Source organism: Lipophrys pholis, assembly GCF_963383615.2.
Source record: "Lipophrys pholis genome assembly, chromosome: 6".
Lineage (NCBI taxonomy): Eukaryota > Metazoa > Chordata > Actinopteri > Blenniiformes > Blenniidae > Lipophrys > Lipophrys pholis.
The window spans coordinates 22543972-22571278 of NC_137629.1; the positions used below are offsets into that span (position 1 = coordinate 22543972).

Genomic DNA, 27307 nt, shown 5'->3' on the forward strand with positions numbered 1-27307 from the left:
TAATGCTTGGCACAGCTCATCAGTGCTGCTACCTAACAGAGATGGAGAAAGGTAATAAGAACTGTTCTCTTACATCCCTGCTTTCCTCACATGAATGCAAAAACCCATGGTATAGATTTCCATAAATGAAAGAAGCTTATTTAAAAAAAAGAAAAAATTTATAAAAAAATTCTACTTCTGCACACACCACATTTTTTTGTCCCCGAATAGTGAGGTTTTTAAGGAGATACATCTTGCTCTTCAGTTTAGCCGCTAACGATTATTTAAAATGACTTTTTGGCTGAATTCCACATTTTCTGACAAGTAATTAACCACGGTTTGATGTGTGACAGCTTTTAGCAGCGTTTTAATAAAGATTTCCTGGATGAGCTCATGATTTGACAAATGACGGATGAGAGCTGAGTCAGGGCGGTGGTCTGTCTTACCTTTCTTGGCCCACCTGTTTTCATCTCATAAACATCTATGGTGTAATTGGTCCGGCGGCCATAGTTATCAAACTGGATGTTCCCGGTCATACCCTGAACTTGGACCTGATGGACGGACAGACGGAGGGACACGTCAGAATGTGCGACAGCCAAGCCTTTGCATACATTATATAGCTGCTATTAAGGTGCTCGTGTCCATGGAGCTGCTAGAGTGCACGTAGTCCGTTAATCAAATGATGAACTGGATACGCTTTAATAAAATATGTAGTTTTATGGTAATGAGGGCCTGGATTTGAGTGAGCGCTGTGCAGAGATATCTGGAGGCAGAGGGAGGAGAATAGCTTTTGCACTCTCTTCCCTTCTCTCTGTCACTTTCCATCTTCATCACACTCTCACTCACTATCTCTGCTTCACTTCTTCCAGTCTTTTCTTTACTTTTCAACTCAGCCCGCTCCCTCGCTCCCCCTCCCCTCTCTTTTCCTCCCCTCGCTCACCGTTTTGAGCGCTCTCTCGATGTCTATGCCCTGGCTCCAAGGTACAGCGGGATTGGCTAGACAGTCTCCAGCGCTGCCTCGGCGAGAGACATCCACACGTTGGCGCCGCAGGTACCTGAAGGCCTCTGCTATCACCAGGATGGCATCATGGGTCAGAGCTGAAGTGTACTGTACGGAGGTGGGGGGGGGGGGGTGGGGGGGTGGGGGGGGGGGGAGAAAAAAAACAAGGGAGAATAAAAACAGCGAGACAAAACAAACAATAACAATAAAACACAGCAGAACACACAGTGACACAAAAAACATGGCGAGAGGCAAGAGATAAGATGAGACGAGCGTTTTTGTAGTAAAGCTGTTAAAATGAGAGCGTAAAATTGGGGCAGTCAGCGCCTGCAGGTCAATTTGGCGTGGCTGCGGTGTGCGTGCGAGCTCTGACGCTTTGCTTATGATTAAAAACACGTTTGATTAGACGGGTTTAAATAGAGAAAGCCAGGACTATCTGAGGGCTGGGGACTCTTTCAAAACTTTTTAGTGCGGAGGGGAAGAGAGGAGAGAATTAATGTCTGAGTTTATCTCCCACGCACTTCCCCTCCAACTTCGTCTGACCTTTTCACCACCGAGGGTTGAGCCACTTGTTTGTTGACCACTGCACCATGACAAAATCTAATTAAATGCCATTCAAAATCCATTTCTTTCTTGATCATTGTTTAATTAGATGTAAATTGAAGCTGCAATATAACCTTGGCTTGCACTGCCTATCAATATATCGATTGCTGTGAGAGATGCAAAGCAAAGACGGAGGAAGCGAAAGGGGTGGGAGGACGAGAGGATGACAAAGGCAAACAGAGGATGGGAGGAGACGAACCGATAGAGAGCACTTCAGAAGGGATGATCGTTATACTCCGCATGCATAGTGAAAGGCCTCGCATGCACAGTACCTTCAGAGGAGAGTTTCGGGCTTCTGGGAATTCTCTTTCATCTAGCCGCTCCCAGCGCTGCATAAACTGCTGCACTATCGGGTTCTCAGGGTTGACTATCTGAAACCCTGAAATGTTGGCTCCACCGGCGAAGACTTTGTCCAGGCTCACATTAGAAAATCCCTGTGAGACAAAAGGGGGGAAATTTGAGAGGAGGAAATTCACATAACTTGTTTGTCTTTGAGTTTTTTTTTTTTATTAATATAACCTGGGGGAAAGAACCACAAAAATCTTTGCAACTATTCTGGCAGTGCGCAAGGTGCATTTTATTAAAAACTCCTGTGCCATACGAGAAGCCGGCATGTGTTTGACATTACACGGAGGCTAATGTTTCAATTCACACTTTGTGGTGTTACCTTCATTCATTTCCAGATTAACAACCAGCCAGTAGGTACTGTGTCATATCATGTAACATCAAAATATTTCACTTTAACCAGCTGGCCTACTTTCATTCTGTAAAATAACATTTTCGAAATGCATTCGGAAAGCTTATGCTGCTCCAGCTGCTTTGCAATTCACTTCTTCACCCTGGAACCATGACAGGTATTTCTTTTTATGGTCAAATTGCAGTTTTATTTTATTTTTTTTAGGTTCAGCATTGTGTCATGGTGTGCAAGGACATGTGTCTGACTGCTGCATAATCACATCCTGTGAAGTCAGAGAAGAGGCAGCAGGGGATCGGCGAGTGAGAGCAGCGCCGGCATTTACTTTAAAACTCCCATGCTAATATCGAGGCTAAGTGTTTCCTTCCCCAGAGTGTGGGAAAATAGTTTAAAAAAAATTTTAAAATGGTGTTTATTCATTGCACTAGACTGTCATTTATAAAGACATTCATTGCCTGTATGAATGCAGAATTGTGTTTTATGAAGAGCAGGCAGCAAATGTAAGAAGCCCTCTATGCATATACAGGGAGAAAAACAAAGCATATACAAGCCAGGTTTTTTTTTTTTGATTTTTTTCATTTTTATATATATAAAAGCCTTTAATCCACTTATTGTGCATGCACGTTTCAGCTCACGGCTGAGACTAAGTTCTCGCACGTGCAGTGAAAAGAAAGTCCCACTCCCTCTCAGGGGAGCGCCACGGTTATTACTCACAAGATTGGCCAGAATGTAGTGGTAACCACGACTGTTCTTCCCCAGGGTCACAACCTATGGGAGGGGAAAAAAAACCATCAATACAGCAAATCACCCATGAGATGAGAGTCAAGAGCCGTGGCTGTCGTGGACGGCGACAACAGCCTCAGAAAAACACGTCGGCGTCATGCGAGCGTGCGCAGGACGCCACAAAAGTTTGAACAAAGCAAGAGTCTTCTGTGGAACAACTAAAGAGGGAGACGTTAGAGGAAGTGTTCATTAAGGAGGAATAGATAATGAGGTGGAAACAGGAACAACATGAGCATCCTTGGATATTCTGCTCACTTTGAAGTCATTCATGATGCCGTCCCGGAAACTGCTGGACAGAAGGTGGAAGCTGGAGAAAGAATTTTTCAAAGGAATGTACAGTGAGACAGTACGATGTAGATCTCTCTCTCCGCTTTGAAAATATCACACCTTTGGAGCATAACAGCATGTTTCAACCCACGCGGCTTGTCTGAAAATAGTAAGCGGCGTTCTAAGCCATTCCATCACTGTGGCACTAACCATATGCTGCCTTTTATTTCAGATTTTCTTTCTTTTTTTTTTTGGTTCTGGGCCTGCAGATAAATCCAATCGTGAACATAGCTTTCTGTGCATTGCATGCCGGACAAGGTTTTTTTTTTTCTTGTCTTTTCTTTTTTTTTACCTTGACCAAGCCTTATGAGGTCTGTTATTTATGAGTTTGCGGTCTGTTGCGAATGGACTTCTGAGCGGCCGCCATGCAGAAACCCATCATCCATGTCTCGGTTTTCATCTGCGGTCTCCAAACACGGCAACACAGGTTTACAGCAAAATCAGCATGTTTGCACATGCCCCGGCTCTGTCGCAAAAACAAACTGTCAGTTTATCATCTCTTGGTGTGTGTGTGTGTGTGTGTGTGTGTGTGTGTGTGTGTGTGTGTGTGTGTGTGTGTGTGTGTGTGTGTGTGTGTGTGTGTGTGTGTGTGTGTGTGTGTGTGTGTGTGTGTGTGTGTGTGTGTGTGTGTGTGTGTGTGTGTGTGTGTGTGTGTGTGTGTGTGTGTGTGTGTGTGTCGGATGTCGGATTTTTGTTACTGTGGATCATTTACAACATTCCCGCCGAGTAGGGGAGAGTGATGAAAAGCACTCGTGTCGAGGTGAAAAAAAAATAATAATAAAAAAAAATCTTTGATGAACGTTTTGGCTTTCTCCCGTTTCATCGACGATTACAGCTTTTAACTCACCTACGCTAATTTGCACTGACCTCGCTGCACTTGTCGCGTGGCAGCGCCAAACAATTAAACAATCTCGGATCGGGCGCTCTCTCTCCACACTTAGAAACCACTTGTTTCCCTCCTTGTGGACATTTGAAGGTTGTTCGTGCAGTGTGGTGGGGGGGTGGTGGGGGGGGTGGACGTTATTGTTTCTTTTCACAAAGAGCGGCGCATGAGGGAGCACAAACACACAAAGCCTTTCACTCAGGCTATCAAGCTGCTCGGGTGGGTCAGCGTTCTCTGACAGCTTCCCCATCATTAAGGCTTTAAAGTTCCCACACTGCAGGATGTCAGACAGGCGAGGAGCAAGCTAAGAAAGCGAAAGAGAAATAAAGAGGAAATGAGCTGATTAGAAAGCAGAAATGGCTGGAGTTGGCTTTCAGGAACCGTCAATTTGATCCTAATGACAGAAACCTTATTGGGGTAAACAAAATTCAAAAATCCTCCTCAACACTTTTGCAGAAGATGAAGAATGATTTATAAATGTTATTTAAGTGAAGATAAACACGTGTTTCTTCTTGTTCCTTCCGAACAAACAACAGTAAAAGTCACAGAAACATCGAGGCTCGTCAGTTTGTGTAGGGTTTTGCAGGATTTGTAAATTTGCGCTCTTTGTCTCATCTTTACACATTACTGTGTAACATTCAACAAGATTGGATTATTTTTTTTTAGAAATCCAAACTTCTCTCATGCAAAGATGATTTTTGACTCAATGTGGATTTTATTTTGTCTGAGAGTGTTTTTATTCAGACTGAAGAAAAAAAGCAAATTGAAATAAACAACCTTATATAGGATAGATTAGATGAAGTTTGCTTAGCAGATATTTCAATGAGGGACCAATAAAGTGTTTCACCCTCAGTTAACTATATATATTCAACCCAAATGTTGTATCTCTTGGTTTAAAATTTAAGGACTAACCATCACTCCACCTGGCACGGTAGAAAACCAAAGGATTTAAGGATGTAGTATATGTTTTTTTTTTTTGTGTCATGATACATATTGTGTTCTTTTGTTCTTTTGAGATTCCGACTCAGTTTCTCACTTCAGACTCCCTGACTTCCCCCGCCCAGTGTCTGATTGCTGATCCCTGACGTGTTTCACCTGTGCCTGAGTGTGTGATTGTCTTCACCTGGTGGTTGTGGTATTTATTGAGCATCTTCTGTGTGTTCTGGTTGTTGGTTTGTCCCTGTTGGCAGCCTCCCAGTGTCTCAGTCTGTCTTGCATGTTTGGACTTTTCGAAAAATACAAACACTGAACTTCAGCCGCTGATTTTAACGGCCCACGAAGTTAAGTCACAGCCACACAACAATGGAAGCATCCGCCATGCAAGGAGCTCAGTCCATCCATTGAAGGCAGTTTGGGGTTCAGCGTGTCTTGGTCAAGGACCTCTCTGTCCCCAAGTTTCTCTAAAAAGCACTGCTCTTTTTTTTCTTTTTTCCTTTTTTTTTGTACGAGACCTTGGCTCCACACTCCCTTCGCCGTGCGCTAACCTTGACTCTGGCCGTTAAGCCTCCTCACACCTGCACCTGGAGCCGGGTGCAGAGCGGGCTCGCCACCTGCCCACCGCTCACAGCCGGCCTGGCAGCGGCTACAAGCAGCAACCTTGGGATGGAGCGCAGCAAGACACTGATGGCAGTGGGACACACAAATCCTCCGGCCAGAACACACAAACCGTTCCCCCTCAATCTCTTTAATTAGGCAGACGGCAAGACACGACTCCAGTGGAGACGGACACATTTTGTGGTTGTCGATGCACCGCGGGCGCTCAGATAATTTAGGCTGTGACCGTCTTTGAATTCTATTCATAAAAACAATCATTGTTTGTCACATTTCTTTTAAAAAAAATCCAATTTATTAGAGTAATAACACATAATTAGCATAAACAATATTTATTTTAGATTGGAAGACTGAAAGCATATTCAGATATACTTGTGTAGGTAAATAAGTTGTTTGGACTCTGTTATTTCAAACACAAAAAAAACCACATAAAATCTCACATCTTTAACGTGTGAGTTATGGCGGATTTAACATATGGTCATCCGAAGGAGATTTGGAAGTGCTAAATGTTGTTTATATTTACTACCCAATGGGGGGGGGGCACCAGAAAGACTTTGAGAAGGATACCTTTACTCAAAATGGGTTTTTAGAATTAACATTTGATAAGAAATCCTGAGGAAAAGAAACAAATGGGTGAAAAAAATAATGCATTTTTTTATACGACACACCGAAAGTGAAACTAAATGTCACTAAAAAGATAGATATTCTACGACTGCTGCTTTTGCAAATTGGCTTCAGAATAAAACCAATATTTATCGATCCTTTGTCACGATTTTTCAGAAATTATCCAGACACGTTGCATTATTTATACTTGCCCCTCTACGTGTTGCCTCGGATTCTCAGAGATCACATAAATACTGTACAGTCTCAGGCCCACTAACCAATTATTTTGTTTCCCTGTGACACTGAAGAGAAGAAATGTGTTTAGTGCGTCTGCCCCTTCAATAATGCAGTTTCTCTTTTTTTATATAGTATACCTCTTGTGCATCGATCCGCTTGCTTAGCTTCACCACCTTTTGTTCTGCAGCACCGGTTTGGGGGGGGGGGGGGGGGAAACACTGCATTTCTGCAGAATGGAGTTTTCTTTAAAGCCTGATGAGGACAGACAACGAGCACGACCTTGACTTCACCCTCATCCCGCCTTGGCACCACCAGACGGAGAGCCCCAAATGTAAAACTACAGCTACACATTTTTAATAAACGTTTTCCTCCAAGAGTGACCTTTACACTGCAGAGTTTGCCACAACACAGGAAGAGGCTGACTGAAAACGATAGGCTCCCCAGAGTTTGTAAATATCATACCATTCACCGAGGCACATAAAAGACGAGCAAATAACCATGCAATTATTTTTAGGCTCCAGCTGCATGATGAAAAACACAGATCAGGCAAACTCCATATTTTCGTGGTACAGAAAACTTTTTGGAATTAGAATTTCATGTATTTAGTTCGCATAGTGATTTATTTCTAAAAGCCATGATAAAAGTATACTAATAATAAAATGAACTTAAATATATCTTTTAGCTCTGATTTTCAGCTTAACAGCACTGGGACGCATTTAAATGGTGTAAACTCCACTGAAACCAGCTCTGCCTTGAACATAACACTGAATGTCTCTACAAAATCTACAAGAGCAGAAATATTTGTTCTTTTCCCCCCCAAGGGCTGGTTCGGGATTTCTCACACCGAGTTCTCTTCAAATTTTCTGGGCTGATTTATTTATTTTTATTCTCATGTGATGTCGAGCAACTATTGTGTGTTTGGTCAGAAATTTGAAGTGGGCATTCAACTGAAGTTCACTATTTTTCCCCATCTTGTCCATCTAGTTTTTATGAAGTATTAAATATCCTGAGCAGAAGCACGTTTGGTTTTCTTCTTGCCTCCTCGAGAAAACAAGCAAATGTCTTTATGTACAATACAAATCTAACTAGTTTTTTGTTGAGCTGGTTTGAGCTGGTGTACGGAAACAATTTTCCACTCCCCTCTGAAAGTCAGAACAAATCACAGCTTTGCTGATGCCAGTGTGCTACTGCTTAAATTAAACAGCTGTGTAAAACAACATTATGATAGTTTGATAACCCAACCGATGCTTTTCTTGTCAAAACAGAAAAGAAAAATATTCTCCTTAAAAGTAATACTTTTGAATATATTGTTTTTGTCCAATTCGTGCTTTGCTCTCTGAAGACATTATCTCTAGAGTGACACAAAACAGAATAAAAACACCTCACATTTCACGTGCCGCAAACCATCACTTTATGCTTCGGCCATTTATCCGTTCTAAACAACTCGAGCAGTTAATCAATATCAAAATTGCTGTTAATCGTCGGCCAAGCAACTATTCCATTAGTCCACTATTGACTGCATGACAAATTGGTACACTTGTGAATCAGTGTGTAGGCAACAATTGTCTGTGAGGCGGTAGAAACACAAAGTATTTATTTTAAATGTGCCATCCAATGAGCAACACTTTTTAAAGTCGTCGCTACTTGAACCCTACAAAGGAATATTAAGTCACTTTTGTTAACGGCGATATTCATTTGGACAACAGAGATACTAAAGTCACCACTTCTCACAATGGATCAACGGGGTAAATTAAAGCCCTTCATGCCTTGATGTAAAAAGATGTCCCTCCTCCTTCAGTATCCCTCCTTTTTCTTGTCTTTCTTTTTTTTTTTTTAAACTTCAATGCTGCTGTTTAAGTGTTTTCAGTGGAGAAGCTTCTAATTAACAGTCAGCAGTGGCTGTAGTCGAGGCGCTTTTCTTGGCAGGAGCGGAATATTCCCCTAAAGAGAGCGCGAGCACTGGCCTCCCCGCCAAATGCACACCATGTTAGAAGCACCTGACTCACATTCAGATGATTAGGTCTCTCATTGCGCCGAGGTACAACAACTATTTGAGATCCGATACCTCTGGAGGAAGGCATCGTGGCAGCTCAGACGTCCGCTTGTTTCTGTGCCAAAAAGTTTGACACGCCAAGATGGGCTGCGCTGTTTTTACTGAAAGTGATCGGGGTAATTTTGTCAGACTGATAGTGTAAGAAAAAAGAAAAAAAGAAAGAAGGTTTCTCTGGTTTATACACTGCATTATTAAACGGTGTATTCTCATGCAGTTCCTGCGACGCGCTCAAGTCTGAGCGCTGCAGCTCACCGGCCTCTGCCTCTCATTCAGTGCTTGAGTCAGCAGGTCATATTCTCTTTAATGATAACACTTTAATCCCATTTAATTCTATAATCGCAGTCAGTAAATGGACCCTAACAACCGCGGTGGGTGCCAGGGATTTGAAAGCGCGACGTATCCACAACTTTGCGTCGAAGAAAAAAGGGCTATAGTCCCCGCAGCCCGTCCCCTCGCCAACCTGGTTACAAAAAGCCAACGCAGAGATGAGAGAACACCTTTCATATCGGCAGACACATTTTTCGCACTTTCTCTCTCTTTTCTCGTCTTTTATCTTTTCACGCTAAGTGATAGACACGTCAGGTAATGTTACTTGAAAACAGAGCCAAAGTAATCAAAGCACTGAATGCCCGAGAGAGTTTTATGTGGCAGATTTTCTCTTTCTAACTGGGGGAAATCAAAGATTGCCAGACAACATTTATTTAGATTTAATTTCACTTTTTCATGACTACAGTTACATCTTTGTCTGCCAGTGCGTCACAACATGCCATCCCAGGGTTTGTGCTCGTGCTGCTTCCTGTTGTCTTTGCCGCGCCATCCACAACATTGAGTGAGGACCTTCTTTTTTATTGCTGCCATTCTTTTTTTTTTTTTTTATCTTCTTCTGGCAATCTATCATCCTTTTTCACTCTCCCCCTCTTTCTCCCTCTACTCCTTATATCTCGTGGTCAGATTTCCTTCCCTTTTTTAAAATTTGATATCGCACCAAGATTTCAGACTCTGCCGCACATCGAACTGGATTTCCTCTGCGTTCTGTATTCAAGAGCGGAGGGACGGGTATGGACAATCTCCAACTCTCCATGGGGAGGCAATATGGCCACCCTTAATGCCTCTACAGGCGGCAGAATGTTGTTCTAACAAATCCCCAGATGCGCTTTTCTGTTTTCCTCTCTCTCTCTCTTTCTTTTTTTTTTGCTAAGTCCTTTTCACTTCTTATTGTTTTTTTTCTGTTTTTTTTCCTGCATAAAAATGCTGCTTTGTGGGTGGCAGAGCGCTCATTGTCTGCCTGTCTTTGAACAGCTTGCTTGCCCTGGGCCGGTCCCAGACGCCATTTTTCTTTCTTTCTTTTTTTTTTTCTGCCTGCTTCTCTTTACACTAGTGATGAGCAGGTTGTTGCCTCTCGGCACACCCCAGTATCAAAGTCCCAGGAGGAGGAGGAGGAGGAGGAGGATGAGCGAGGAACATAACGACAGATATGCGCAGCCTGACCGAGGGAGAGAATGATATACACGATCAAACTCACATCAGCGGGAAAGTCCAGAGAATATTTACACCTTGTTAAAAACAATCACCATGACAAGTTGTAGCAACACGACAATTATTAACTTCACTTAATCATTCTTCTTATTTCTATTCCCTCTTTTTTTTTTTTTTTAGCTGCTGCTGGTTCAATGAAACACATTGATTGAATGTGTTCGAGAGAGCAGAGCTGGCAGAAGCGATCCCATTTTTTGTCGTGAAGGAGGGATAGCCATAGCGTTAATTTATCTGCAGTGGAGTATTGATGGAGAAGTCCTATAGGTGATAAATCCTGAGTGGTTGTTCCAGCATGAAATGATAATGGCCCGAGTGTAGCATTCTCCTCAGTAGCCCAAAACAAATCTGCAAGGAGGCTCTCGCTCTGCTCGCGCAGGGGTAAACAAAACGTGTCCTGATGCAGCAGTATGCAAATACTCCCCCGACTGTTTTCAATTCAAGTCAAATGAAAGATGAAGCCATAAAAATGGGATTCATCCGAAGGGGCACAACTCGTGGTTTCGGTATGTGTCCTGAACCTCTTGGACCGCTGTGATGAGGAGTCAGGACTAAAACAATTAGCTTCTTAATCGATTGCACAACCAGAAAATTGAGGGGCAGCAAATTTAACAACTGTTTAATCACTGTTATTTAATTAAGAACAATTGTTCACTACTTTCAGCTTTTCATGTGCATGTCTGCTGTTTTCTCCCTCATCAGTTTAACCAGCACTTGCTGTTTAAAGGTATGGACTGATATCCCCGCACTGTTTACTGTCCTCGGTTCTGTCCTTTTCCATAATCTAACACGTTTGTCAGTCATGCGTATAAAATACATAAAGGGTGGTCACATCTTGCAATGTTCAGGAGAAAGTGGGCTGTCCTAAAATCCGTCATTACATGCCTTTTTACTCTCTAATGTACCAATGTATAATTGAGCAATAACATTTGCCTCAATCATATGGCAAACAAAACATTTTCTCAGCAGGGACACCAACAGTCTGTTGCTGCAGTGAAGAGTGATGCTTCTACAATTATAATATGCCTGACGGAACCCGAACATCTGTATGCATACAAAAGGTCTTCAACTTTCAGATTATCTTTGCTTCACAGAAACGGCAGTTATCTTTTAATCTTTCAATGTTTTCTTACAAAAGCAAAAAAAAAATATCTGTGTGTGTTTTGAGAGTTCATTTAAAATTCAATCAGGTCAGATTCATTGATATTGGTAATAGATAATAATAGTCATGAATATGGATAATTATGTTGCTGTATAGTGTTTGTGGGGCATTGGGTTGTCTCCAAGAAGAGCATCCGGAGAAGTCAAGTCTTCAGTGTGATTGCAATAGCTTGCTGTGGCCAAACCCTGAAAGAAAAAGGTGCAGCAAAATAGACATAATATAAGTATGAATGGGAAAATATATTCATCTGAATTGAGTTAAAGATGTACAGGATTGATGTCTTATTATAAAGCTGAAGCTTATGTGAAAGTAGAGCTAATTTTAGATCAAATGTATTGAATTTATAATTAAGAACTATATATAGGGAAGCAGTGAAGTTTATTAATTCAAACAGTATCGAAGCACAAGCATACGATGGAAATTATTGAGACGTACTTAGTGGGATGAAGCCCGTGAGACGTCTTGTTTTGGTGTCCCTTAAGTCCAGCACTTGAATAAATATGCTACCACCGGATGTCCTTTTAGTCATTTAGGCAGATTACTGAAACCCTGAAAAGAGGCATTAGCAGTGACTGGATGAAAAGTGGCGCTAATGAAGAGCAGCATGGATTTTTTTATTTTCTCTTTCTCTTTCTCTCTCTCTCTCTCTCTCTCTCTTTTGCTCTCTCTGTGTAACAATCGTGCCAAAGTGTGGAAACTCAACACTGGCCTATTCAAGACAACTCCACACTCCATGAACTTCATTGCCTGGTATAAAGGCTCTGCAGTGGGATTACTGCAACAGAAATCATAAAACTAATTCCCATTTCCCCCCAGCAATCAGCGAGCTGGATCAGCTCTGCCTCATGATCCTCCCTCAACAGGCAGTGACCTTGACGGATTGAAGCGACGCGTCGGCGACATTACAACACGCCGCACGATGACCTCGGCGCACAGGTTGGGTTTAAATCCTCCCACCAGTCTGCCAGGAAAGAAACTCTATCTGTCTGCAATCATTGGTTAACAGAACTACAACAGCAGGGACAAGCAGCATGCTTCCACAGAGTTGACAGTGGGTGCCGATTTTGGTGTGATTGCCCTCATGGGAGACAGTCCATTCCTGTTTCAGTGTATAATGGTGTGGCCCAATAGGGGGCAGCTGCAGAGTGAAGTCCAGCGGCTTCTCTGAATGCCTGTGACTCATCCGTATTGGCAGCACCAGCCAGATTATTTCAATTAGCTTCAGAAAAAAATAAAAAATAAAAAAATCCCATGCTGAGGTTGTCACTGAAACAACGAGCAAAACCGGACACACTGCTGCGTTAGCTCCTGCGAGTGCTTTACGTTCCTCCTCTGAGCTGGAACAACACTCAGACTGAAAATGTACGATGGAGGGATGAGATGTGAGGAAGAACGAGCTCACCAAGCAAGGAAGACAATTCATTAATGGGAACAATGGTAGGAAAACATCAAACAGATTATCGGCCTGCGTGCTTTATTATTGTTTGCAGGGGAAAAAGCAATTAAAGACGCAACCTTTAATATGCCTCACGTGATTTGTAATAAATTTTCTATGCTTCTCTTAAACGCTGATGCACATTCGTAACAGAGAAATGAAATAGATTTCAGTACAGTCCTCAGATTGTGAAGAGGGGTGGAGGGGAATGCAGCTCAAGAATTAAATTAGACACAGCAAATTAATACTAAAAGCAATTCTGCTTTAAACTATGACTCTGGGATCAAATTAGATTCATAAAAAACAAGTGAAACTAACAGTCGTTGAGGGGATATTGTGAAGCAAAGAGAAGCCAATATCTAAATGAATGTTAACGAGCACAATCCTATTCAGGAACTGATTGCCTTATAAGCAGGCGGCAGCAGGCAGGGGTGCAGGGTGGAGCGGGGCAGGCAAACAGACGAGATGCATGGCATAAGAGCCACTCATCTATTCATGGTAATTATGTTTCCCCCACTACAAGGACTGGTGGACCTTTCATTTCCTCCTCGGGCAATGGACGTGATGGAGGAACCGTGGGGTTTTGGGTTGTGAGAAGGGGATTAAAAAGGCCGCATCATCAGTGGTCTCTCCAAATGGCTGCTCGCGCTCAGACCTCTCCACCTCACGCCCTCTGGCAGCGCCGACGCTCGCTGATTTTCAAATAATACGGCCTCACGACAAACAACCCAAACAGTAGGCTGAGCAAACCCCCGTTGTTCAATCTTTAACTCTCCTTCTCAAGATATACTGAAACACTGCGCCATCATTTTCATTTTCTAAAGGTAAGAAAATGATATATAGACTGCATTTAAGTTCACAAATTAAAGGGACCACTTTGGCAATTAACTATCACACTTCTTTTCATTCCTCACCTCATCAGCATGCTGACTGAGCAGCCAGAGCACAGTTGGATTTGAAAGATTTTTCTTTCTACAGGGAGCTGTATCTGCAACTGGAAACAGTAATAAAAGCAAATGCAGACGTACCATAAAATATATCCTGCTAAATTTAGAGCGCGGTTAAGAACTATAGAGTCGAGAAACGATTTTGTGCAGGAATATTGTAATGATTTTCACATAATACAGTTCATGAGCGAATTAATTATTGGTAATAATTATCAGAAACATACTGACGGGGGAAAGCAGAGGCTGAGATATCCTGATTGAAACAGCAGTTTAAAAGGTGCGACATACATCAAACATTATAAGCCTAATGCACTAATAGTTTGTGCATAAAGTAGGGCTGTCAAAATTAACGCATGGACATGGATTAATCTATCATCATGGTCAAACTCATTAAGAAATTTAATGCAATTAATCCATCTGCAGCGCAGAATGACTCAAAATCCCTAAAACGTTTCTGGCAATGCACTCCGGGTGGTTTGTCCAAGTAGACTTAATGTCCCGCCTGCACAGAATGGTCAGTTGATCCCGGTAGGGACACGAAACCAACTCGATATGGAAGATTAATAACCGCATGTTGATTTACGAACGGTATGCAGTGAGGATGAGTTAACGCATAAAAAAACAATTGAGCGCCTGGGACGTCACGAACATGTAATGTTGAGCTTGTCCACCAGATTGTGCAATATAGTGGGTGGAGTTTATGTTGAAGGGTTGACGTCGAAAACGCAATGTTGTTTACAATGTCTGGAAACATTTTGCTGCTTATGATTGTGTCTCTTTTCAACACGTTTTGTTCAGCTCTCTTGCTGTTATTGTGGCGAGAGGCTGTTCCTCGTTCCGACTCACCACAACTTTTAATTTGACACGGAATCTCCAAGATTGTATTTTTCTTTTAGTTGAATTCAGATTAATTTAATAATGCTAGAATATGTTTGATTACTTCCTCCACCAACACGTTGGTATCACATTTTATTCAGGCAGAGCACTTCACCCCCATTTCAAACCCAAGTAAACAATCACTGAAACAATACAATTTCCAGCATTTAATTTCCATGTAAACAGGGGGTCTAATGCTTGGAAAACCTGATCACTCGCACAGCAAAAACAAACTGGGAGCACAATCTATTTGCATGAACATGCAATTCAGCATGTTTTATACAGGATGTTAGTAAATTAGGCCCTACATGCTTTGGTCTTCTTTACCAGCAAAGCATCATTGTCTTATTATTTGAAATACAAAAAGCCACATAATTATATAGTCCACATATTATAGATGCAAAATATATAATAACATGAAGAAAAAATGAATGTTTAGTCCCTTGAAGGCAAATTAAAACTATCAGATCTGAAGGTGACAGGGTCAATATAAAGATTTATCATCACACATGGTGTTAAATGTATATTTAGCTTCCCTCTTTTTGAAGGAGTTGCCACAGCAAGTCATTGCTACTTGCACTGTAGACTTGATGAAGGTTTTTGCTCGAACAAGATTCAAACCACTCTAAAATCTAGTATTTTCTCACCTATATTTATATTTCAGGACTCACGCGCTCAAGCACTCAAACGCTCCACTAAAGTGACAGTTATGGCGCAGCGTTTCCCACAAGCTCAACATGAATCCGTTTGACCACAGAATTGAGAATGATCCACCGGCTGTAAACTAAAAAAAAAAAAAAACAAGTCCGGCCGGGCCGTGTATGCGTTTGGTCACGTCATGGCGCTGCAGTACCTGGTGCCAATCGTGTGTGAGACTCACCTGTTCTAATATGGTGTTGATCCTGTCCACCTCGCAGTCAATCACGAAGCGCTTCTCCTGCCTCCTGTCCATCTCCTCAATGATGCGTTTGAACTCGCCTGCGTCCGTTGAGCCGCTAACAGAGCGAGCAGTCACCTGCCAGTTGTTCGCCACCGCTGCCTCCATGATGGCCTGCAGGATGGAGAAACCTAGAGAAGGAAAGATACAGAGAGAGAGAGAGAGAGAGAGGGAGAGGGAGAAAATGGCCCAGAGGATTAAACACAAAGGAGCCTGGTGCACAGTAACGGTTATGCAAGAACCGAGTGGCTTCTAATTTATTCTGGAGAGGTTTTTGCTCGAATTCAAAGGTTAAAGGCCATCTCATTACAATCTAAAATAGCATTCCAAAGTCTGAAAAGCCCACTAAAATATTGTCCAGAGTCTAGACTTTGTGTTCCTGTGTGTAACTGTGTGTGAATTCACATTTGCATATTGAGAAGGCAATATCATAATGAAGTGAAAGGACAGGAATCATATCTCCATATTATTAAAAGATCAGTGGGTGATGCTATTGCGCTTGGCATCAATTAAATTATGGCATTTAGCCCAGCCACATGTTAACTTTGACAGTGCGGTGATACACACCGCGGCCTCCTGTCTCCTTGGAGAATTGTGCCAACTCATTTAAACATAAAGACAATGAAAGATTCATCCAGGCCAGTGGTGGAGAGAGATCATTATGCTGCCAGAGGAATGGCGAATAAGCCCCTTCTAATGATTAATTCACACGTGAAATATTTTCATTAAACAGAGCGCTCAGAAACACTATGGTCAAATCACATACCACAGAATGAATAATGTAGCCCCTTTTCTTGGAGGGATGGACTGCATGTAGCACACGCTGGAATAGAAATAGCTTCACTCTTCTCCCATGTACAATGAATACAATTGAACACGAGGGCTATTAATGGAAATCAAACACACAGCTGGTATTTCATTAGGCCAAGAAGAATACAATTGAAACTGTCTACAATACTTTTTTTTTTTTTCACTGCCCGTTAACGCATAACAGAATGACAAAGAAAGAGAAAACTTGCAACAACAGCAAGTTCTGGCACACACGCAGTAACATGCAGATTTTATTTGACGATTAGTAGAGTTTGGTGTGATTGGGTGCTATGCAAATTGTCTGACACAGCCTGAGCCGCAGCGGGCCGAGTAAACATTTGTCTTTTTTTTTTTTTTTTTCCCCCTCTCTCTATAAGCTGTTCCTCTGCACAACCTTATCTCCATGAACTGGCTGCAGACAGCCAACAAAGCCAAGATGGAAACGAAAGAAACTACAGTTACATAAATAAATAAAATTACAGTTTGACTCTCTTCATTTCTCTGCTTTGGAATTTCCCTTCATTTCCAGTCCTTCTGAAAAGCCAAGTCGCCGTCATGTTTTTTTTCCTCTTCTTCTTCATTAGGACATTTCTGACTCTGCTGCATTGTGTGAGTCTACACTCCCCATGCAGAGGCAAAGCTACAGGAGACTACCTCTTCACTATGAAATGACCTTTTGGTGAGCAACACAGCAAAGTAGAGGAGACCATGACACACTGTGTCATCTATCCAGAGGAGCACTGGCATCCTGCCTGGAGACATCAGCCAGCCAGGACTCGAGGTAATGTGGGAGCCCACTTATCAGGTCACATCTTCATGGAGTTGGCCCAGAGTTCACCAATGAAACTGTAGCCGAACACTCAGTCCAGATGATACCTGCACATGTAGTGGCTCCCAAGTCTCTGGGTCGTGGGAGAGTAGAGAGAACTCAGAGATGCAGTCATGACAAAGTGGAGGAAAGTGCTCAGAGGGGCATCCATTCTCTTTATTTAACTTAAGGCCACGGGGTCCTGGAGCCAATCCCAGCTCACAGGGGACGGCATGGGCGGAGCGCCAGTACATCACAAGGCAAACGCAGAGAGACAGTCCATCACACACACACACAGACACACACACACACCCCACACACACACACACACACACACACACACACACACACACACACACACACACACACACACACACACACACACACACACACACACACACACACACACACACACACACGCATAAACACGACGCAGAGAAAAAACCCACAGAGGCACAGAGAGAACATACAGACTCCATACAGAATGGCTTAAGAGCAAGTATTCAAACCGGGGAACCTTTGTGAGGCGAGAGCGCTAACCACTGCACCGCAGCAAACATACGCAGGTGCAGCTTAAAATGATGGATTATCATGATAAAGGTTTTTTTTTTTTTTCCATAGACTGATTCAAACAGTGAAACTTAAATACATTTTAGATTTATTACTTATAGTATGAAAGGGTTCAATAATTTTTTTTTTGTTATATTCTTTAGATTTTAACTAAAGAGTACAGTATCTGAAATTATTTCTTACATTTTTTTTAAATGAGTCAAAAGTTTAAAAAAATCTGGAAAATGTAGAAATACTGACAAAACAAGTCATTTTTAAATTATATATTAAATTTTTAAGATGCCCACATACGTTGACATGGACATCTGTGGACATGTCTCACGATTCCTTATGAAAATGAAGGAAAAAAAAACCCACTATAACTTGACCTAAATGTGTAAAACATCTAAAGATTTCACAAAATTTTTTTACATTTCTCCTGTGCTACGTTTCTTCTCATCTCCTCCATGGAATGGAAAGTTAGAGAAACGAAGGTTTAAATAACATGGATGCATTATTCATTTTCCTCAGGCATATGCTCAGAACCTCACCTACCGCAAGCCAGCTGGATAGCATGGCAGCCTTCCCGGCTATAAAAGCTCCTCACATTAAGAGATGTCATGCAGATTAACTGGGTCAAAATGGTCTCTGTTGGTTTGGAAACTGTTGAGGATGGCAGGAGTAAAAAAAAAAAAAAAATGCCAGTGCACCACTTACCACGTGGTACTGGTTGTACGACATGTTATGTATGTGGAGTGAAATGATGGTCTTGACGTGAGTTTCTGCTTGTGTGGTGTAATAACTGATCGCTGTGCCGCTAGGAAATCACTGTAATATTTCTCGGAACATTTCAAATGATTGGAAAAAAACGAAAGAGACAAGAGCTCACTTGGGAACTGATGATTTTCCACTTCATATATCTAAATATCTCTAGTGTTCGGTCTTAAAAAGTATTCTGTTTTAATCTTTGAAGTATGATGTGCAGACAGACATAAAAAAAAATACAGGCGTTCTGCTGACGTGAAAATGGGAAACACTGTTCTGTCACTCAGATTACCATCACATGGAGCTTTTTATTTTCAAATTGCTGATTTGTGTCATCCCTGCCTCAGGCAAACCCTGAACTGTACGGGAACAATTGGATTCATTTAAGATTCACACGAGATTCCCTGCCTGCCTGGATTTTACATTTGTATGGAAATTAAGAGATGGAATCTGGTGGTGGTAAATAGTGTGTCCAGAAATTGATTGCTTTTACTGACGTTCTTTTTTTCCCACCCCTCTCTAAAGTCAGCAGAAAAGTTTACATTTTGTGATTTAGACTTCAGAATTGAAAGTGAATCAAATCCTTTGAGCAACAGAACCATCCATACCAACAAGTACAAATAATTCATCATATTGTTATTCCTTCAAAGATTTACCTCTGCTGCTTGCCTTTCGAGGACCAGTGCTTCCAGTTTCAGCTAATCAATGAATTCATTTTCCTTAACAGCTCCGGAGACCCCCATAAATGCTTTTGATAGTGGAATTTATTCGCTACATGAAGAAAAGCTATAAATCCCACACATCTCCTCACCGACATTAGGCTCACAGCTCTGTAGCATGAGAAAATGTAATACAGTCGACTACATAAATAATGAAAGACAACAACAAGGTTTCCTTATCACCACCTATAAATCCCTCTGGTACAAACGCAGTAGCATGCGGCGACTTTTGCTGATTATGCTCCTCAGCAATGATCATGCCATCGAACTGGGAGGGGAGGCCTCTCACATGCGGCTCGCTGTTGTTTGTCACCCGACGGAAGGTAAACATAGAAACAGAATAAAAAGTACAGTACCTTTTGTGGTGTATGTGTATCCACATTCAGAGTGATATTAACGGGGGGAGGGGGGCATGCTTTACTCTAATTGTACTGCATGCATATGGATGCTTTTTCTCATTGTGAAACACGAGGTACACTTTAGTTACACATTGAAATACTTCATATGTAATAATTTAGTTGTTCTTCCTCCATTTTTCCCTCGAATTTCCCCAGTAAGAGTCTGGTTGTGAGTTTGCATGTTCTCCCATGCCTAGGTTTTCTGCCACAGTCCCAAAGCATTTAGTTGAGTCTAAATTGACCTGATGTGCGTGTGACTGTTTATCTCATGATGGCGACCTGTCCAGAGCGTCCCCAGTCAAAAACCCACTGTGACCCTGAGCTGCAGGAAGTGGTTTAGAAGATGGATGGTAAACGGATTTCACCTGATTTAGCACTTTTCCACCGCTTCAGCAGTCCCTAAAGTAATTTACACAGCTAATCACATTCACCCATTCACACACCGGTGGAGGCGGCTGCCGCGCAAGGCACTCAATCCATACACGGGGAATCGAACCTGCAACCTTCCAATTCGGAGATTATCACTCGACCAACCGAGCCACAGCCGCTTCATGGATGGATATACTATACCCTCAAAAAAATCTGTCCATACCTCTTTATTGTGCTGATCAGAATGATCAAGATCTCTGGGCAATTTAGGATCAGCAATTAACCTCACATGCAAGTTTCCAGAGAAAACACACTCAGCCATTCCTGGATTTTGAACCCACAACACCCTCTCTCTAAGCCAGTTTGGAATCTTTCAGCAGACATGCGGGTCTTCTATGGTTTGTAGGTTATGACAGCATATTTGAAGGTTGTCAGCCAAATTGAATTGTTGCCGTCTTCCTTGATCAGTCCCATAAATATGTGGCATTAAAGTCCAGCTCAATACTGTGGCCAGCAGTCAGGATTTATGATGACCTCCAGTTACTGCTGTAATTATGACAGAGGCAGTGTCGGGACACAGGAGACACTCATCTTGTCTGGGGGCAGGATGTGACTGACGAGCTGAACTGTGGCTAAGAAAACTGTGCTGAGGAACCAGACGATATCTGAAAAGTAATCTGATGGAATGAGCAAAACCTGATTATTGAAACTACAGGTAGGATGGGGGTTTTTTCTCTTATAAAGGCAAGCGCTCAGGCTTTTTGCTGTTTTTCTATGGAATGAAACAGTTAATCCAGTCTGCATAATCAGACTAAATCTTCTATTTTATTGTTCAGCTGCTCCCTTCAGGGATTGCCACAGTGGATTATCTGCCTCCTCTGGAGTTACACCAATCATCTCCATGTCGTTCTTCACTACATGAATCTTCTCTGAGGTCTTCCTCTTCTCCTGCCTGGGAGCTCCATCTCCAACATTCTGCGTCTAATATATCAACTATCTCTCCTCAGCCCATGTCCAAACCACCTCCATCTTTCTTTTATTCTCTTAACTACTAGTGTCTGTTTTGCTGTCCCTCTGACCTCTGTTAACTATGTCTCCTACTTGTGCACATCAGTTAATTTCCTTCAGAGCTCTTTAGTTCATGTGATTCCTAGTGAACAACAACAAATCACATCACAGCACAGTTTGTTTGGCTAAAGAGCGAATACTGATCTTTAAACTGTGTACAATATTTTCTATTCTATGTAGATTACGCTAATCACTCCGGGAGGTTCAAGTGTGAACTTCAACCCAACCAAACTTTTGTCACAGAACGTTTATTGTTACATGATGATTGAAGGTCCAGTACAAGTATTCCTTATAGTATTTAACTGATAAAGGACAAGTGTTGAGAACATTATACGCTGATGCAAAGTCTGTTTTATAATAGTTTTTGCAATTGACATCAGCTCTTTATTATCCAGTGAATTGTTGTCAGACTTTATTCATCGAGGCTAAAAATAATAATTGAGTGAAAACTTAAGACAGAGTTGTGGTGGCAACCTGCAATCCTGATTTTCTTTAGTTTAGTAAATTGGTCATAAATTCTGCTGTGTCATCAGAATATATGTTCTAACAAAGGTTAAGACCTCCTTGAATGTATTATGGTGTTACTTGTAATGCTGTAACGTTGAAGCGCTGTACAAAGGTCCAGCTGTTTGCCTACTTCTCTAATTCTACAGGCTTGACTGTGATGTGGGAGTAATTTGAACTACATTTGCTTGTAACAACCTCTCCTATGCTGGGGTGCAATGGGCATCTTCACAAAAAGCGGCGATTGAAACGAACATCATTCAGAGTTTTTATGCGGGGAGTGAAATGTATGCTGGAGAAAGTATCTTTGAGCGCGGAGAGGGAAGTAGGAGGGCTTGTGGCGGCGGGGTAACTGCAAGGGCAGAGTGATAATGTTGTGACTCTGTCTGAATTCACTGGGGTGAATGGGGTGTTTTCCAGCTGGAATGCAGTATTAAGTTGCTCTTTAATCTTAAACGTGCTCTTAAAACAGATGTACAGTTTGTGGACCGGTGTATAAGCCATTGCGATGGGTGCACACTCAATTATTTCTGCATTTTCCCACTATGAAATCCAGACGGGGCCCAAAGACGCCCGGTGCGCTTATAAATCACAAGTGTTGCGAATGAGATGTTGTGGCAGTGTAGCGTACAGTGGCTGAATGAGAGCTGCAGTCCTCTCCTTCGTCTGTGAGCTGGATCTTAACAGGATGAGTTTTGAAGCGTCACCCGTGGCGGCTCAGCAGTAATTGAATTGAGTTGCATCTAATCTCATTGCCCAGCTCCTTTGGTTCCCTGCCTCTCATTAGGGTTCGGTGCAGAGAGTCACAGGCCTCCTTCTGACTCTCTCTCTCTCTCTCCTCCTCTTCCTCCTCCTCCTTTCCCGTTGTTCCTATCGCGCAGCTGATCCGGGCTAACAAGGCAATTTAGAGAAATATTGCAAATTCCTCAAAGCATACACCTCAGCATTAGTTACGATCGACTGTCAGCTTCAGAGGTGCAGCCATATCAGTTGCTCACATTACGCTGTAACGTTACACTGTATTATCACTGGCATTAGAATAATCCACATCACTCCACAGCCTAATCTACTAATCTAATCAAATAATAAAATGTAAGTAAATAAGTCACTGTTATCAGGCTACGCAGTAAATACAGTGAATCGCAATCAGCTGAAGCAGCTAACACACAGCCAAGAAAGTATGATCCCAGCCCATTTCTGGGGGATAACAATCTGAGGGGCACACATGAGAAACAGGCGATAGCAGTTGAGCCGACATTAAATGGGGCAGCCTTCCCCTCCATCTTGCCAATCCTCTGGTAAATGAGGGTCTCCGGTGGGCTGAAACGTCCTGCTGAATACTGTGTCGAGTCTCATAGGGCATCAGAAACTAAATGAAACCACAAAGATAAGGTTTTTGATTCACAATTGGAAGGTTGCTTTGGTGCACAGTTTAGAAGAAATAGAGAAATAAAACTAATCATGAGTGTTTGAGTGTGTACATGTTTCTAAGTTGAGGTCCTCACTCATGCAGATCGTCGTATTTAAACTCTTCTTTCCAGATTTTTTGAGGTTTTAGAATTGTATTCGGCTCTATCATGATTACACAGGCAGAGCACAATGTCTCAAACACGGGAAACAACTTCCTGCACATATGGATACAGCTGGAGGAAGTTTTTTTTATTTATTTTTTTTATTGCCATTTAATCCCGTTTAACAGAGTAGTAAAAAAAAACATATGGACCATATAAAATGAAGATTGTGCAGCTAGTTAAACACATGTCTGTACATATCATGCTCTGATGTCCACAAAATTAATTTAATAGGTAAAAAAAACCAAAAAAACATGTGCATGTGTAGGTAGACTAATACTGTTTATATTTGGGAAACATGCGCTTGGATAAAAGAAGACAGGTACATCTATTTTCATGAAAACGTGGCCTTGGAACAAGCTGGGAGCTGCTGACGTGACATATCTGGGCTGCCGTCACCACATGGAGAATACAGGTGATTATTTAAAACTCTCAAGGTGTCAGAATCTCACTCTTCATTAACTGTATCTCTATATATGGGCTAATTCATCAATATTCCCCGAGATGTTTTGTCTTCATTGTCTTGTGAGGAAGCCAGAATAAATACTTGCAATATTTAGGGCCTGGTGAGTGTTTGCCTCTGGGCTAAATATGCTCACTACGCTCAGAGGATCCCTCCGGTGTTTGTGCAGTGGAGATCAAAATCTCGGGCTTAGGAGGAAAGCTTTATATCTCCTACCATTACTATTATCTGGCAGAGGCCCACAGCTTGTATAAAATGGACTGCTGCATTACATGACCTGTGCTCTTGACTTCACCAGTGAACTGTATACGGCAACATCGAACACAAGGAGTCAAATCGATGTCCAATTGTTGCCTGTGGGAGAAATATGCAGCAGCTTCAAAGGCAAGAGAAGTATCTTTGAGAAAGACAATTAATAGTGAGAAAGGAAGAAAAAAAAAAAGGACTCCGAAAACAGATCGATTCAATTTATGTAATCTAAAGAAAAAATATATGTGAAATCAGCTCCGGCTACAGCCAAGGCTTCTCTTTTCCTTTTTTGCCGATGGGAAAATAATGCTTTAGACATTTACAGCCATGGCGGAGAAGAAGCGTTCACGGTGGAGGGAATGCCAAAGTAGCCCAAAAAAAAATGTGTAGCCAAGGCTTTGATGTGGTATTTACAGTCGGCCTATAACCAAAACAGTTTTCCTGCCAAGTGTTGTCCTAATCAAAAAGACAGCACATGTCAAATCAAACAGAAGCAGCATGCCGTCTGTATCTTTAGAAGTGCATACATGCAGGAGGGAGGAGAGAGGCGCTTTAACACCCACAGACATTCCAGAGCTCCTCCATCTCTCCCTGTCGGTCTTTGTTGTTTCCTCTCGCTCACGCTGCATACTGTGACATATCTGCACATACTGTATACAGGCGGGAGAGCATGCGTACTGATGCACATACAGACCGGTATCTGCGTATGTGGTGTGTGTGTGTGAGTGTTTGTTTGTATCCGTCTTAAAGGAATTGATCATGCGGCTGCACAAAAGTTGCCAAAAGAGTCTCTGGGCAGCTTGAGAGCTAATCAGCCGAAGCAGAAAGAAAGACGACAAAAAAAGAGAAACATAGGGAAAAATAAATAAAAGAAAAATTCAAATCTTATTCCTCTTGTGTGTTTACTCTCGAGGATGACATATATATTTTATGTGTTATTTCTAACAAACAAATTGGCCCTGTGACATCAAAGCAATCTACCTCTTCTACGGCTGCTCGAAGCAAAGGCCAGGACATTTTGCTATAATGAAAAAAAAAGGAGCTCCCAGCAGTAATTTCATGGCTGCTGAAGCTAGCAGTGGGTAGGTGGTAAAATGGCTTTATTCCAGGTTCAGTTAAGAGGACACAGAGAGAGCATGGTGGTTTATTGTGTGCTTATTGTGACAGACGATGGCTCTCATACTGCATTTTTTAAGGTACAGGTGCTTGACTTGTAGTTTTTTGTCGAGAGGGGGGTTTACTGAGCTACGGAGGCTTCTGCTGCAGGTCGGACTACCTGTATATTGCCAAGTCACTTTGGGAGTGACACCAGTTTATGTTTGCAAAATAAAAGGAGGCAAAGAATGCTCGTGATGCACAGTTTCATCCATATTTCTTTAATATTATTTTCTTGGGCATTTTATGGCTCCTCTGATGTGCCCTTTCTTGTCAGCGTGTCCAAGCTGATTTATTCTCCTGATGCATGCATAATTTAGCTGTTATGAAGCCGCTACGAAGAAGAGGGCCACTAAAGCACAAGGGGCATACGTGGGTGGGTGTGTGTGTGTGTGTGTTTGTGTAAAGTCTCAGCTGGGTGCAGCTGATGTGCCATTATAGAGGCTGTGATGAGACCACAAAGCTAAGGAAACAGACTGCGGCCTATGATATAGACGTGGTTGCAGTAGTGAGCTGGCATTCTTACTTATTATCTCACATTGTGAGCAGAGAGCCTAAATCAACAACTGCGGGTGACAATATTGCACTTGACTCGGCATCATTTGTGTGAATTGTGTCAGAATGGCATACAGATTACTTGTATGATAAAACGAGAGAGGGGAGAGCTGATAGTTTGTCTGTCCAGGCGTCTGCACGCCGCTGCCGGCTAAGAGATACACCACATATCCACAGAGAGTGTGCACACGAACTACACCTTCTTCAGTGGGCATTGGGGGAGAAGACAAAACAACAGCACAGTGTTTCCCGTCCCTCGTGTGTTGAAACACTTCAGTCTGGACTGTCCTTAGTGCGTTTAGCACTCCATCACATTGATTTGTTATGTTGTGCACAACGGCAAAAGCAATACCAAGCCACTGCAATCAAATTAAAGGGGCGACTTGACTTGGTGTGCCATCAAAGGCATCCAGGAGAGCAGCGGGAGGCATTTATTGTTTGACTCTTTTTTCGGGTCCAAAGGCAACCGTCTCTGGACAGCCAATTAGAGGGATTGCTGAAGAACAGGGAGCAAAGTTCGCTTTAGTTACATTACGTCTGAGTCTGGCTGATCGCACACCCTCCCATCATATCTGTCTTTCTGTCTTTCTATCTGCTGCAGCTTGGCAGCAACTAGAAGAGATGGGGCTAACTGTGTGCGGTCATCCAATCTTCCCATCCACAAGCCTCCTGGCCCTGTTGGCACATCGGCCTGCAAGTTGTGCCAGGCCAGGAGCCACTGCCTCTTTGACTGTCTGTGGTGAATTATGAAGGCTTATCACAAAGAGAAACTTTATTTTTCAATGCAGCCAGAATAACATCAATCAAACAGTTTTTTTTTTGCTTTTGTTTTTTTTGCTTAAGAATGCTTTTTAACTAATTGAAGTAATAAGCATTCAGAATACTCATATGTTCCCTTAAAAAAAAAACAAGTAATCAGCCAAACAGTGCTATCATACAAACACAGCTCTGCTCATCAAAAACACATTTATTCCCAAACAAAAGGACATCTTTTGCTGGACATAGACAAGAGGCATGGCTTTATTAACCAATAAACTGAGAGTGAGATGTCAACACAGGAGGGCAATTGGCTTGGAAAAAAAAAAAAAAGTCAAACAAAATGACAGATAAAAATAAAGATGTGTTACACCTCTGGCCAAAGATGAAAATGAAAGTTTGATACACTCCTGTAAGTGGGCTGGGACTGTAGGGATGGTTGTTAGTGGAAACATTAGCCTTTCAAAATGTTAATGAAGTCCACCACAGCAGCTCTGATTCGGAACATTCAAGCTCCAAAAGCTGAAATCAGTGCGGCTGTGTGAGACTCCAGCTGCCCTGTTACTCGTGTATTACAGAAACCCTTCGCTTCACACAGGCAACATGTCAGCAGTGTGAGCGAGTGCTCTGTCACTGTCACGCTTGTTCCACTCAGTCATTTTCTGTCACATAGTGTCAGCATCCTCCGACTGAGACAACAAGTCAGTGAAACCTAAAGAATCCACACTTAGAGGCATAAAGTATCTATTTAGACATTTTCAAAATTACTTAGTTATTCATATTCATTTAGGACATAATCAACCAAAGGTCTACAAAAAAAAAAAAAAAAAAAAAAAAATCAAGTAACACATATGTGACTGACTTCCAAATAACACACTATTTCATGCATTTATGGCATGATGAGCAGATTGTGTAAAATACTTGGAGGAGTTTTAAGTTATAATTAAATAGTGTACAATGCACAA

General features: G+C 42.1%; 1 protein-coding gene across 1 annotated transcript in view; it reads right to left on the minus strand.

Moving 5' to 3' along the window:
* LOC308110816 (glutamate receptor 3) overlaps nucleotides 1–27307 on the minus strand; it is a gene marked incomplete at its 3' end in the record, with an annotated part of 83076 nt that overhangs the window by 21991 nt on the left and 33778 nt on the right. Inside the window, exons 4-8 of the mRNA XM_080465406.1 lie at nucleotides 15547–15734; nucleotides 2991–3044; nucleotides 1855–2016; nucleotides 920–1087; nucleotides 426–530 (exon numbers count right to left, since the gene is read on the minus strand). Of these exons, the coding sequence (XP_080321532.1) occupies nucleotides 426–530; nucleotides 920–1087; nucleotides 1855–2016; nucleotides 2991–3044; nucleotides 15547–15734 (677 nt within the window). The remainder of the gene's footprint in view (nucleotides 1–425; nucleotides 531–919; nucleotides 1088–1854; nucleotides 2017–2990; nucleotides 3045–15546; nucleotides 15735–27307) is intronic.